At 40.1% G+C, this 13,430-nt stretch overlaps 1 protein-coding gene across 1 annotated transcript; it reads left to right on the top strand.

Moving 5' to 3' along the window:
* The first annotated feature begins 10,832 nt into the window (after positions 1-10,832).
* Positions 10,833-11,606, top strand: NTF3 (neurotrophin 3). Its single transcript, XM_065418583.1, has one exon. The coding sequence runs from the start codon at positions 10,833-10,835 to the stop codon at positions 11,604-11,606; it is 774 nt and encodes a 257-aa protein (XP_065274655.1).
* Positions 11,607-13,430: the final 1,824 nt, after the last annotated feature.

Below are 13,430 nucleotides of genomic sequence, written 5' to 3'. Positions count from 1 at the left end.
AATGACCTGTCATGGTTGCAATCCCGGTGCTCAGTGAAGCACAACGACAGCTGCCTTAATGCTCCCCCATGGGTGAACATCACCCCAGAGGGATGAAGGAGAGATAGGACAATGGCTTTGCCCCTCACTGTGCATCAGTCAATGGAGCAGTTCTGGTGCAGCAGAGGAGGGTATCAGTACATTGCCTAATGTAGTGGTCCCCAAACTTTTCACAGTCATGCCCCCTCAGCCCTAAACATGCCTCACCCCAGGAGTGGGGCCGTGGCTCCCAGGGAGTGTGTGGGGGGGTGCACAGGGATGGGGCAAGGGGGCCAAGGCTGGGGCCACAGCTGGAGGCAGGTCTGGGGCTGCGAACAGAGCTGCGGCCAGAGGCCAAAACTGGGGGTAGGGCTGGGGCCAGGAGCAGAGCCGCAGCTGGGAGCCAGAGTCACAACAGAACTGGGGGCGGAGCAGGGCTGGGTGATGCTCCCTCCCCGCCCCCCATGGGGACTGGCCCCAGGGCCCACCATGTCCCCCCAAACATTTCTCCATGCCCCCATAGGGGGGCACACCCCACAGTTTGAGGACCACTAGCCTAATAGGACATAGCGTGAGTCTGCTTTCTCTAAGTGCAAGAAATTCTCCAGTGGCAGTACAGCTCCCCGCCACCAGGCTGTACCTGAAAGACACGTTTGAGCCCAATAAGATGAAGAGTAAAGCATTCTAATAAGAGCACCCCCTAATTTTGGGAGTCACACGTAAAATAAACCATTATGTTCTTTAGAAATCATATTAGAGCTGGTCAGAAAACCCTTTTTTTTTTCTTTGCAGAAAATTTTGTGGGAAAAATCCCCATTAAAAATTCCTACAGAAAACCCTGAATTTTTTTCTCAAATTTTGGTTTCATTTCAATTCTAAACAACATTTGTTGTTGTTGTTGTTGTTGTTTCCTTTTGCTCTCCCAGTCTGTCTGTATCCAACTGTTCTCTCTTGTCTTATACTTAGTTTCTAAGCTTTCGGTGGCAGGAACCATCATTTTATTCTGTTTGTACAGCACCTAGCACAATGGGGTCCTGCTCCGTGACTGGGGCTACTTGGCACTGCGATAATAAAAAAAAAAAAAATTTTGAAATGAAATCAAATTATACCAATTGCAAAACAACAAAGCATGAAAACAGTTTCTCTCACATGCACAGAATTTATTTTTACTGTTCCCCCCACTGTTTTTCAGTGGTGAAAGTGAAAAAGCTCAAAAGGGAGGGGGTAATACCCAGAAAACAAAGATCATAAAAAAAAAAACTTTTCTTTTCCATTTCCAAAAACCAAAACAAAATCTACATTTTAAGTCAAATCCAAATTTAAAAAGTCATTACATTCTGAAATGTCAATTTGAAACAAAAATGTTCATTTTGAATTCTCTGACTGGAAAATCTAAAAGCAACATAAAAATAAGCAACATCTTCCAAGAGAAACTTGCAGTGCTGATGAAGCTACATGTTCCAATGGAAACATTTTTGTGCAGAGACTTTTGATCTGCTCTAAGATTCTAATCATCATCAGTATGGTAGCAGAGGGGCAGGACCCTGATGGTTCATGTGCCCGTAACTGCATTTCCCCTTCTCCCACTGCCCTAACAACTAGTCAAAGTCACCAGTATCAAATGGAACAACAAATTAAAACAAATTTAGTCTCTGACTAATGTAATTTCTCATTTTGGCAAATCAAAAATAATTAGGAATATGATCTAAGGGAGAACAGCATTTAAAAACAAATAAAACCAAACCATTTCACCCAAATGCCTTTCCCAATTCCTTGAGATCTGGGCCTTGAACTTTCCTGAGGAATTCTACTCTGAAATAAAGATTGTGTCTGTGAAATTTCAAGAGGATTGATTTGTGTTCAGCAAAATAATGGGGCATGGGCAGAAGTAAACTTCAGATGGAAGACTGGTCTCAACCTTAATTATGGGGAGATTAAGCCTTCAAAGCAAATCTCAGTTGAAACCAAGAGGAACTGCAACTATTGCCTGATTTTGATGCAAAACCATTAGTTGAGCCAGACGAGGTTCAGGTTTACTTGGAAAGTTTGTGAACCTTTACAAAACTGTTCAACAAACTTAGATGGAGTTTCAAGACTAATGAAACATGAAACTATGCCTCTTTTGTGTGGCTTTGGTCTGGTTACGAGCATCTTGTACAACTCAAAAACTTCTTATTCTTGATAATCAGCCTTAACTTCCCTTTCCTTAGTTTAATCCCATTTCTCCTGATTACATCCTTTTCCACCACTCTAAAAAAAAAAAAAATCTCTCTCTCAATGGTGCTTTCCATTGGGTTATCATGGCCTTGTGCCCTCTGTCACCACATAGCCAAGTTATACAGATTTACTTCTTTGACCTTTCCTCCAAAGCCAGTCCCTCAAGCCCTAAATTCATTTCTGTTGGTCTTCCATCATCTTCCTCTGCTATGGCCTTAGAATTGCATGCAATATTCTATATGCCTTCCAATGCTATAGAGCAGTGTTTTTCAACCTGTGGTCTGCGGAGTCCACAGACTGTCTAAGATTTCCAAAGGGGTCCACACCTCCATTTGAAATTTTTTAGGGGGCCGCAAATGAAAAAAGGTTGAAAACTACTGCTATAGAAAGACCGTCCCTTCTCTGCTCTGTAGTAGGATGCTTCTGCATAAACAGCTCAAACAAACATTGGATTTCTTTGCCATTATTTCCCATTTTATGTTCACATCTATGTTTCTGGCCAGTATTTATTTAGATTTATTAAATGTTGTGCCTCACCAAGGCTTTATATCACTTCTAGGTCTGGTTAGGCATTGCTGCTTGTTAAGATTCTCTCTCCCACTGAATAGCTTTGTTTAGGATTATTATTCCCCTGGTATACTAGCTTGCAATTTCTAGTTTGACTCTCATTTTGTTATTTTCTGCCAATTTTTCTAACCTCTTCAGGTCCCCAGCAGAGATTGTATTTCTCTGCTCACTGGTGTTTGCATCCCCTCCCAATTCAGCTGCAAATGCAATTAATTTTCTGTTTGGCCCTTCTGCCATTAAAGATCATTAATGAAAAGGTTACATCAAACTAGGCCTAATACTAGAGCTGCATGAACTATCTGAAGTGAACAATTTGAAGCATTTGACCATTTTTCCATTTGAAAATGACCTGGGGGTTGGGGGATGTGCAGGCTAGGTTCTCTGTTGGTGTAAAATTAGCATAGGTTCCATGCAGGCAACAGAGATATTTTGATTTACACCACCTCAGGATATGGCCCTTAGATTTTTACAGGTGTGGATGGTGCTCAGAATTATGCAGTGAATTATATACCTGGAACTATTTCAGCTTTTGGACACTTACAAACTATTTGCTGCAACTACTGCTTTAAGTATTTGCTGGGCTTAATTAACTATTTGACCGGTAACTTAAGTGACATGCTATCATTTCTGCTTCCTCAGTAGACGCAGGAGCGCCACCAGCTTTTCTGCCGCCCTAGGCGGCGGAAGGTCCTGCCCTGAAATGCCGGCCCCCACAGAGGCGGCGGAAGGTCCCGCTGCCGAAATACCGCCGCGGTCACCGCCCCCCAAATTGTAGTGCCCTAGGTGACCGCCTAGATTGCCTAATGGGTTGTGCCGGCCCTGAGTAGATGACAGGCTGTCTACACATTTAGCATGATAATCACTTGACCACTTAGCTCCCAAACTCTCCGAGAGCTTCCAAGGTAGTCTTTGAGGTTAAGGCAGTAGACTAGGATTTGGGAAATCTGGCTTCAGTTTTCATCCCAGGACTTCCTGTGTGACCTTGGGCAAGTCATTTAATTTCTTTATGCCTCAGTTCCACCCTTTGTAAAAGGGAGATAATAGCATTTTGCTTCCTCATGGGAATGTTGTGTGGCTGAACCTATAAATGTGTGTTTAATAGAAAGATATTAATGGGATGAGAGACATATATGTACCTAGATAGAAGATTGCACAAACATTTCCACTCTGCATACTCATGTAAATACATGAGTTAACAATGCCATAAATGCCACTAAAGAACGGGGAGAAAGATACCGCAACATACTGAACAGAGACACATCTCTATGTATTCTTCTTCAGGTAGCCCACTTACATTACAGGGGACTCGATCATTCCTCCCCCGACATGCATGTCCTCTTTCTAGATTAACACCAAATGGCCATTGTGCGTATTTCTCAAACCAAATTTCACTCTCCAAGCATAGCATCATCAATCCTTCCTTTGAGGGATGAAATGAAAAGGAAGGCCAGGAGGGAAGGAAGCAAAAGGAGTCCTTTCAAAATGAATTTTTCCTACCTTTTTTTGTAATCAGCATGTCATAATGAAAAATATTATTAGTTACAATACTTTGTATTTATAGCACCTTTTGTCCAAGGATTTCAAAGCAATTTACAAACAGTACTTAAGCCTCACCCCATTCCTCATTTTGCAGATGCGGAATCTAAGGAATGGAGATCATGATTTGCCCAAGGTCACCCAACATATCACTAACACAGCTAAATAGAACCGCGGAGTCCTGACTCACAGTCCTTACACTTAGCACCATCAACACAACAAAGTCAGTCAATGGAGAACCAGGCTACAGCAATCTTACAGGCCTAGACAGACAGGGCTTAAATATCAAGCCATGAAAATGACAGATCAAAATAAGTCACAATTGGAAAGGACCTGGTGGGTGATGGAAGCATTCTGATTTCTGAATTTGATTATAAACCTGGGGATACAGCTAGCATGGTTGATGTCACGTCTCCTCTCAGTCTTCTCTTTTCCAGACTAAACAAACTCAGTTTTTTCAATTTTCCCTCATAGGTCATTTTTGTTGCTCTTCTCTGGACTTTCTCCAATTTGTCCGCATCTTTCCTGAAATGTGGCACCCAGAACTGGACACAATACTCCAGTTGAGTCCTAATCAGTGTGGAGTAGAGTGGAAGAATTACTTCTCGTGTCTTGCTTACAACACTCCTGCTAATACATCCCAGAATGATATTCGCTTTTTTTGCAACAGCGTTACACTGTTGACTCATATTAAGCTTGTGATCCACTATGACCCCCAGATCCCTTTCCTCAGTACTCCTTCCTAGCAGTCATTTCCCTTTTTGATGAGCTAAGCATTTGAAGAATTGGTGTTAAGTTCTCTGTTGGCAATGGTCAGGTATTTCTGAGGTGGTCACGTTTCTATCTATTAGAAGATGCTCTTGCTAAAAATTAATTTAAAATATGGCTGTGCATGCCCTTATGGTCTGCTGTGACTGAAATTAATAGACAGAAATAAACATATACATGTCATTTTTAACTACCCGGTATTCTGAAATCGGTTTATTCTAATTTTTAACACAAAACTGTCACCACGTGGAAACATTTTACCATTCAGTGAAGCTTTAGAAAAGGCTTGAGTGGCCATTTGACAAGATATAATCAACAAATCAAAGCAGCCCCACAGACTCATCATGAAAGCAGATTACAGGTTCAGGAGATCTTCACATTTTCCCTCTCCCGCTCCTCCCTACCATGCGGTTGACTCAGCGTGCTACCCTGTGCAACTCACTTAGGTACTTTTGACAATTTTGCCCTAAGTGACTAAGAAGCCCCAGTCCATTTTTAAAAGTGATTTAGGCACTTAGGAACCTAAATCTCATTGAAAAGTCAATGGTATTTAGGCTCCTAAGTGCCCAAGTCTCTCTTGAAAATGGGACTTGGGCACTTTTGAAAATTTTATACTTCATCTGTGTGTGTCAATTTCTGCATCTGCAAAATGGGAACAATATCTACTTTGGTAACTCTCTGAGGCTCTCAAATGGAGTTTCTATAGAAGCATCAGTTATTATTATTTAATATTGCACGTTTTTTCAGTTGTGGTTATTCTGCTGTTCATGTCACATTTCTGATTTGAGTGTCTAGACTATTACAATGTCCAGACTACAAGCTATTATCCTTGTCCCCTAGTGATTGTGAGAAAAGCAAACCATGTGTGTTTTCATAGAAAGAAGGAACTAGAATGAGGGAAGTAGCAGAATACTCCATTGCTAATAAAAAAAGACTTGTTGCTACATATGGTTTTGAGAAGTAAACAAACTGCCTTCTGAGGGAGAAGCCTACTTGAGCTTTAAGCCATAGAAGTTGTTCATCAGCTGATAATTTTGGAAAACAAATTGTTCTTAAAGAAGCCTGATTTTTAGAAAGTGCTGAGGACCCTGAGGAAAATCAGTTGTCACATTGGGCACCTGAAATCATAAGTCACTTGTGAAAATCTTATTTCTATTTAAGTTCCTCTCAGTAAAGATTTAGTAGCAGACACTGAAATGAGATCTCACTAAGATTTCATTATTTTTACTAAGCACACTATAGAACATTTGCTCTTAGTCTGAAGTATTATCACAGAATGATCAAAATAAATTAATATAAATTTTTAAAAAACCCAAAACCCTGGAAAGGGAGAAGTGCTAGAGACTCCATGAAGTCCTCTAAGGATTTTGCTATTGATTTGACATGGAAAGTCCTTGGATACTGTGGTACTGGGCAGGAGTATAAAACTCTAAAATAGATAAAAACTGAATGACAGTTTACAAAATAAAAGAACAAAGTCCATTCTGTGATGCACCGTCATTGCCTTTCTACAAAATTCAGCAATCTGCAACAGGTCTAACAGTCTTTAGTGAGAATTCATGTTCTGCTGTATACCAAAAGGAAAATATTAATTTACTGGTTTTCCTAATGTTCTCAGCTACCATGTTGTGCCATCTTCTTTCATAGATAGCCTAGGTAACTCATTACACCTAGTCATCCCTTCAACTTTTTAATAAAGGATCCACCCCTCCCCCACTCCTCTTAATATATTTTTAAACTCTGTGGTGAGCCAAGGTTGTTTCATGAACACCATGGTAAATCTGCTACAACTACTCCACAGGACCAACCAGAAGAGAATCTAACCTTTCACCTTGGCAGGTAGTACTTAAAGTTTCATATAGCAATATGTTTTCCAACCACATCTGACTGCCAGTTTTAGAATTAGAATATCTTTTTTCAATAGCTGCTGATAAGCAGTTCTTAAACCTTCAGATCTCTTGAGACTCAGTGATAACTAGACCTGGCTTATATTAGAAATCCTGCACCAGTGAAACAACATAGATTTAAAAATCTATCTTGTTATACTGGTGCAAACCCCTAACAGATGAATTTAAGTCCATTTAAATCACCCTTAAACTGATATAGCTTAATGGGGTAACTTACGTTAGTAAACTAACCCAAGTGTCACAGCTGACCTCAGCTAATGTGACAGCTCATGAAGAAAAACTGGTCTCATGTAGCCCTGGCCCAAACCATTAAGGGCTTTATAGTTGGAAATAAAAAATCTTGAGTTGCACATGGAAACAAATAGGAGAACCTTGTAACTGTCAGGGAACAAGTTTAATATGCTGTCTAGGGCTAATACCATGAAGAGGCGAGCAGACATCAACCAGCTGAAGCTTCTGAGTGATCTAAGGCTATATCTACACTTACGGCAGTGTGTAGAATATTGGTGTAACCCACACACCTCCTGCGTGTGGTGTTCTGTCCCATCTAGTAGCACCAAGACCACTTAACGAGAGAGATAAAATGAGTCTGCTCTACAGCCTTAGCTAAGAGCCAGTTGGCATTTAGGTCCCGAGGTCCCAGGTTCAATCCCGCCCACGGGCAACCAGGGTCTGTGGGGGTTACATTGGCACTATGCATGCAGCTACACACTGCAATGAAAGCCAGGCCAGGCCTCATCCACATTTGTCACTGCAGGATAGCTACATGCAGCACTGAAAAGCTCTGGCAGCGGGGAAATGCTCTGGCAGTGAGGAAGCCACACTAAAAATAGCAGTGTAGATGTGGGAGGCGTTGCTTGGGCATGTAGAGAGCAGTTTGGGTATATATCGTGGGGGTTCAGGCAGCTGGAAACTCTATTCTATTCTACCCGTCTAACCTGTGCCTCACCATCTACACGGCTATTTACTCCCATGCTAGCTGGGCAGGCGGTGATTGTATGCTATACAACACTGCAAGTGTAGGTGTACCCAAAAGTATCCTGCCTGTGATACTGCCTCAAGTATGCTCTGAGTGCTGGATCTGATTTCTAGCCTTACAACTACAAGTCATGAGTAGGATTTTCTGAAAAAGCTACTCATGAGGTCCTGATCCTTTACTTTCCACATGCTGCAAGTCCCTGTCCAGCTAATGCAGAACATCCACCTTCACTTTTCCCACATTATCAACTACTTCCAAGATGTATGTTTTGTCAGCGGCCACTTTGCTTTTGAAACCCGATAGCCAAATTATTACATGCAACTATATATCGGCATAGGTCATATTTGGAGCATTTGAATTGAGCATAGTGTTAGCTAGTGTGACCATTATGCTGACCTTTCTACTGGTGGCACAGCGGTAGCCCCTCTGAGTGCTGTGTTAAACCTGCTGGGCAACGTCTTATAAAATGTTGGCTGTTCAAATGATTTACTTAGCAAGATCATGTGCTGCATGCATAGGTCTTTTATACAGTGTATCATTTGTACTCTGAGATCCATCTACATTGAAGGTCATTTTTATTTGAAGAGCAATAAGAATTTGGTGACTGATTTTTATTTTATATACAGACACACACATAGCATAACTTTGCTGCAAGCGACACAGAGTTTAGGTTTAGGGGAGCTCATACTGTAACACAGATAAGAATGGAGAAAACACATTTCTTGTCCATAAAAGGACAGCTCACATATTCTCAGAGGGCAACTCTGATTTTGCTGCAGTTCCAAAGTACAAAGTAGGAAATTCGGTATTGCTAAATGAATTATAGATGAGTTTCATTATAACTGTTCTGAGACTGCTTTTGAAGTTCTTGCTGTGTGTTTTCCCCAGTTTAACCCTGTTTCAGCGTTGACCAATGACACTTATTTGTACAACAGTAAGTGTAATTCAGATTAAAATAACCACTTCACTTACAGCTCAGCTCAGCTCAGTGAGACACGGACACTATATAACTTGTATTTAGCTTAGGCACTCTGGTTACATTCACCAGACCTGAAGAGGAGCTCTGTCAAGTTGGCCCAATAAAATATATGACCTCACCTATCTTGCCATGAACAATATGTGGTATGCATTGGGAGGTGCATGCATGATTCTTGAAAAAAGTGCTCTCTAAGTGTAACTATAGCTATTAAAAATAGAGTTATCTTATACTTATAAATACTGGTTGCAAACACTGCAATGTTCTGGGTAATGACTATAAAATACTGTCATTCTTGTTGATTGTTTTGAATTATTTTTATAAGCACTGAATATTATTAGAATATCAGCTTTCAGTACAATTGGAGTTGCAATTGTCTTGGGCTAAAATGTTCAAAGTTGGATGCCTAAAGTTACACACCAAGGCCAAGATTTAAAGCAATGGGAACCTAGCATTTAAGACAGCTTTAGACTGCTCAGCACTTTTGAAATTTTAAACATGTAGCAGAGTGTTCAGTTAAACACACACAGAAAGTCAACCCAGAACAAAACCCTAACAAAAAGCATGACCCTGCACACGCAATTCTCCCCTTGCAAAGGGGGATGAGAGGAAAACAAACAGATATGACAGATATGAGTCACCTCTCTTAAGGTACTACTGGAGGACACAGACTGTCCTGGACACTCAGATACTTTGGTGATAACAGTGGTATAAGAACCCCATAGAATTAAACAGTTGCTGAAACATGGGTAGAGGAGCTAAACTTTAGGGTCCTCATTTTTAAACGCTTGTTCCTTAATCTGTATGCAGGCCTCCTAACAAACATCACAATTTTCAGAGGGGGTGAGCCCCTCACTACTCCTATTGAAATCAATTTTAGCCCACTTTGTGCAGAATGTAAAATAAACTACAGAGAACACATAGTTCAAATGCCCTGTGGATCCATGTATATTTCATACTAGCCTTGTACAGGACAAATGATTGCTTTCCAAAAATAAAGTACAGTGCAACACTTTGGTGTGCACTGCTATTCATATGCCCCATAGTCTGAACTGCAGGGCAGTGTAGACCAGTGATTCTCAATCTTTTTTCATTTGCAGACCCCTAAAAAATTTCAAATATAGGTGTGAACCCCTTTGGAAATTTTGAATGGAGATGTGGACCCCTTAGGAAATCTATTGTCTGTGTATATATAGTTGAATTCCATTCAGTCAGTTTTCAGTCTGTCTTTTGCTGACCCCTTAGATGGGGTCCATGGATGACAGGTTGAGAACCATTGGTGTAGACAAGTCTTAAGTTCCTTTCTCTACAAAGATATGTCACCTCCACCTGGAAAGCATGGCACAAACTGTAACTCTCCTGTTTGGAAGCTGCAGGTGTGAACTGAGAGGTTCCTACTTCACATTAATGAAGTCTTGTTTGAAGAAGACTACATTAGTGCAAACTATGAACCTTTTAGTTCACACCAGCCGTGTCCACATTGGAGGGTTATAGCATGGCAGGCACTTTGGTGTGCACTGCCCTCACGGTCCTAACTGTGGGGCAGTGTAGACATGCCATATTGTCATACTAACCTTGCTCTCCCTATAAAAATCCAAAAAATAAAATCATCCTGCCTGAAAAGTGGATGAAATGTAGATGGAACTAATAATAAAGGGTCACCCATATTATTTCATAAAATGTAATTAAATATTTGGAATAGCTTGTAACAAACACATGGTCTAGCCTGGTCTACACAGTCTAACATCTGTAAGACATGCTAAAAAAAAAAATCAGGACTATCCTACTGCATCCAGTAATTCTTATTTCACTGGCTCTAAGTTAACTCTGTGTTTCTTTTCAGATCTTACAGGTGAACAAGGTGATGTCCATCTTGTTTTATGTGATATTTCTTGCTTATCTTCGTGGCATCCAATCTACCAACATGGATCAAAGGAGTTTGCCAGAAGATTCAATAAATTCTCTCATTATTAAACTCATTCAGGCAGACATTTTGAAAAACAAGCTCTCCAAGCAGATGGTGGATATTAAGGAAAACTATCAAAACACAATGCAGAAAACAGAGGCTCAGCAGGACGTGGATGGAGTTGAAAATGTGAAATCAGACTTCCAGCCAGTTATCTCAATGGATGCAGAACTATTAAGGCAACAGAAACGCTACAATTCTCCCCGGGTCCTCTTGAGTGACAATACCCCATTGGAACCTCCACCTTTGTATCTTATGGAAGATTATATTGGAAATTCTGTAGTGGTGAACAGAACCTCCAGGAGGAAAAGGTATGCAGAACATAAGAGCCATCGAGGGGAATATTCTGTATGTGACAGTGAAAGTTTATGGGTCACGGACAAATCATCCGCTATTGACATTAGAGGACACCAGGTAACTGTGCTAGGAGAAATTAAAACAGGCAACTCTCCCGTCAAACAATATTTTTATGAAACAAGGTGTAAAGCAGCCAAACCGGTAAAAAATGGCTGCCGTGGCATTGATGATAAACACTGGAACTCCCAGTGCAAAACATCCCAAACGTATGTAAGAGCACTGACTTCGGAAAACAATAAACTCGTAGGCTGGCGATGGATAAGAATAGACACATCCTGCGTGTGCGCGTTGTCGAGAAAAATAGGAAGAACATAAGTCTGCATTTCTTTGCTATATAAATTATTACTTTAAATTATATGATATGCATGTAGCATATAAATGTTTATATGGTTTTATATATTATAAGTTGACCTTATTTATTAAACTTCAGCAAACCTACAGTATATAAGCTTTCTCTCTCAATAAATAGGAGTAAAAAGGCATGTGCCTCAGCTGAGGGCAGCTGCAGTTTTATTAGAATATGTTTGTGACTCTGCTTATCAGCAGCATACCATAATCTTACTGTAAAATCTGTGTAACATCAGTATTTTTCATTCAGTATTGTCAAGCCAGTGACTGTCATTTAGTAAACTTGTTAAAAATCAGATAAATGTCAAGAGTTGTGTACCCATTTCTATCCCCTGCTATATATTTTCACAAGACAAAGTGGGTGAGGCAATATATTTTATTGGAGCAACTTCTGCTGGTGAAAAAAGACAAGCTTTCGAGCTACACAGAGTTCTTCTTCAGGCCCAGACCTGAAGAAGAACTTTGTGTACGTCAAAAGCTTCTCCCTCTCACCAACAGAAGTTGCTCCAATAAAAGGTATTACCTCACCCACCTTGTCTCTCCAATATCCTGGGACCAACACAGCTACAACAACACTGCAAACCACATATATTTTCATATTTAATTAAAAGTGTTAATTCCTCACCACTGAAAGGAAAACAACATGGCCTACAGCTAACATTAACATTCCAGCCATTGACTAGCTGTAAAATACGTTTTCTGTATGTCATGCCAGTTTTGCCACTAGAATTACTGTTGTTTTTCCTCTGTTAGCGTTCCAGAAGTGCTGCTAATAACCCAGCAATTCTACTTTAGGTTTTTGAAGCACATTTGTTTTGTAACTGGTTTTTAATGCTGCCAATTCCTTTTAGAAGTAATAGGAAAAAATCTAAAATATTTGTAACAGAACCTTACCAATGCCAAGAAGCAATCTAAGTGGATCATTAATATAATATATAAAAGATGATTTCTTTAGAGTGTACTATTTATTGTGATCAGGTTCCTCCTCTCCAGTAATCTATTAACTCTGCTGCATCATTAGATTGTTTCTTTCTGCCTGAGGTTTTTAAATTACAAACAAAACCATTGGTGTCTTAATATTAAAAGAAGCCTGGGTTTAGAGTTCTAGCAAAGAAGAATACAGTCTTGGAGTAGATGTCAAATCTGCACTTTCATTCAAACTGCAGTGCTGGTCAGCATCAATTGCTGATTTTTCATGGCGAAAAACATCTGTAGAAATGCTCAACAAACCTGGTATTTTATGGGGATCATTGAAGAATTACTGTTTTCTGTGTGGCATGTGATTAAGAATCAGGTTCTCAAGTACGCAATAGTGAAAGTGAAACTGCAGTGTCATACAGATGAGTTAACACTTATAAAAAAATAAATGTACTGCTACATACCTCATATAGACATTTCTAAATTCTGTGCACAAAACATGTTTAATTCTTTGCATTTTTATGTAGAAGCAACATATATATGCACTGAGCAAAAACTGTAGCCATTCTAAAATGGAGCAGCTCTATGGAAGACAGTGTAAACCACATTATACCATGGACCAGACCTTGCTTCCATTAAAGCATATGGAAGTTTAGTCACTGACATCAATGGTCCGAGCAAGTTTAAGCTCCCTATATTATCTATATCTGGTTGGATCTTAAGAATAACACAACCAGGGAGTCCTAAACTGCCCTCAATTTAATAGTCATCACAATTGCAATGCACCAATTCAAATTGTTAAATGAGCACTTTCTCCTTTGCATTTAACATTCATAAATTAAAAAAAGAACTACAGCACCAGAACAGTAGGTG

Source organism: Emys orbicularis, chromosome 1 (genome assembly GCF_028017835.1).
Source record: "Emys orbicularis isolate rEmyOrb1 chromosome 1, rEmyOrb1.hap1, whole genome shotgun sequence".
In the NCBI taxonomy this organism is placed as follows: Eukaryota; Metazoa; Chordata; order Testudines; family Emydidae; genus Emys; species Emys orbicularis.
This window is presented reverse-complemented; position numbering and strand designations above follow the sequence as displayed.

What these genes read in the sequence shown, in the direction of transcription:
- NTF3 (XM_065418583.1), top strand. Translation starts at nt 10,833, where the DNA reads ATGTCCATCTTGTTTTATGTGATATTTCTTGCTTATCTTCGTGGCATC.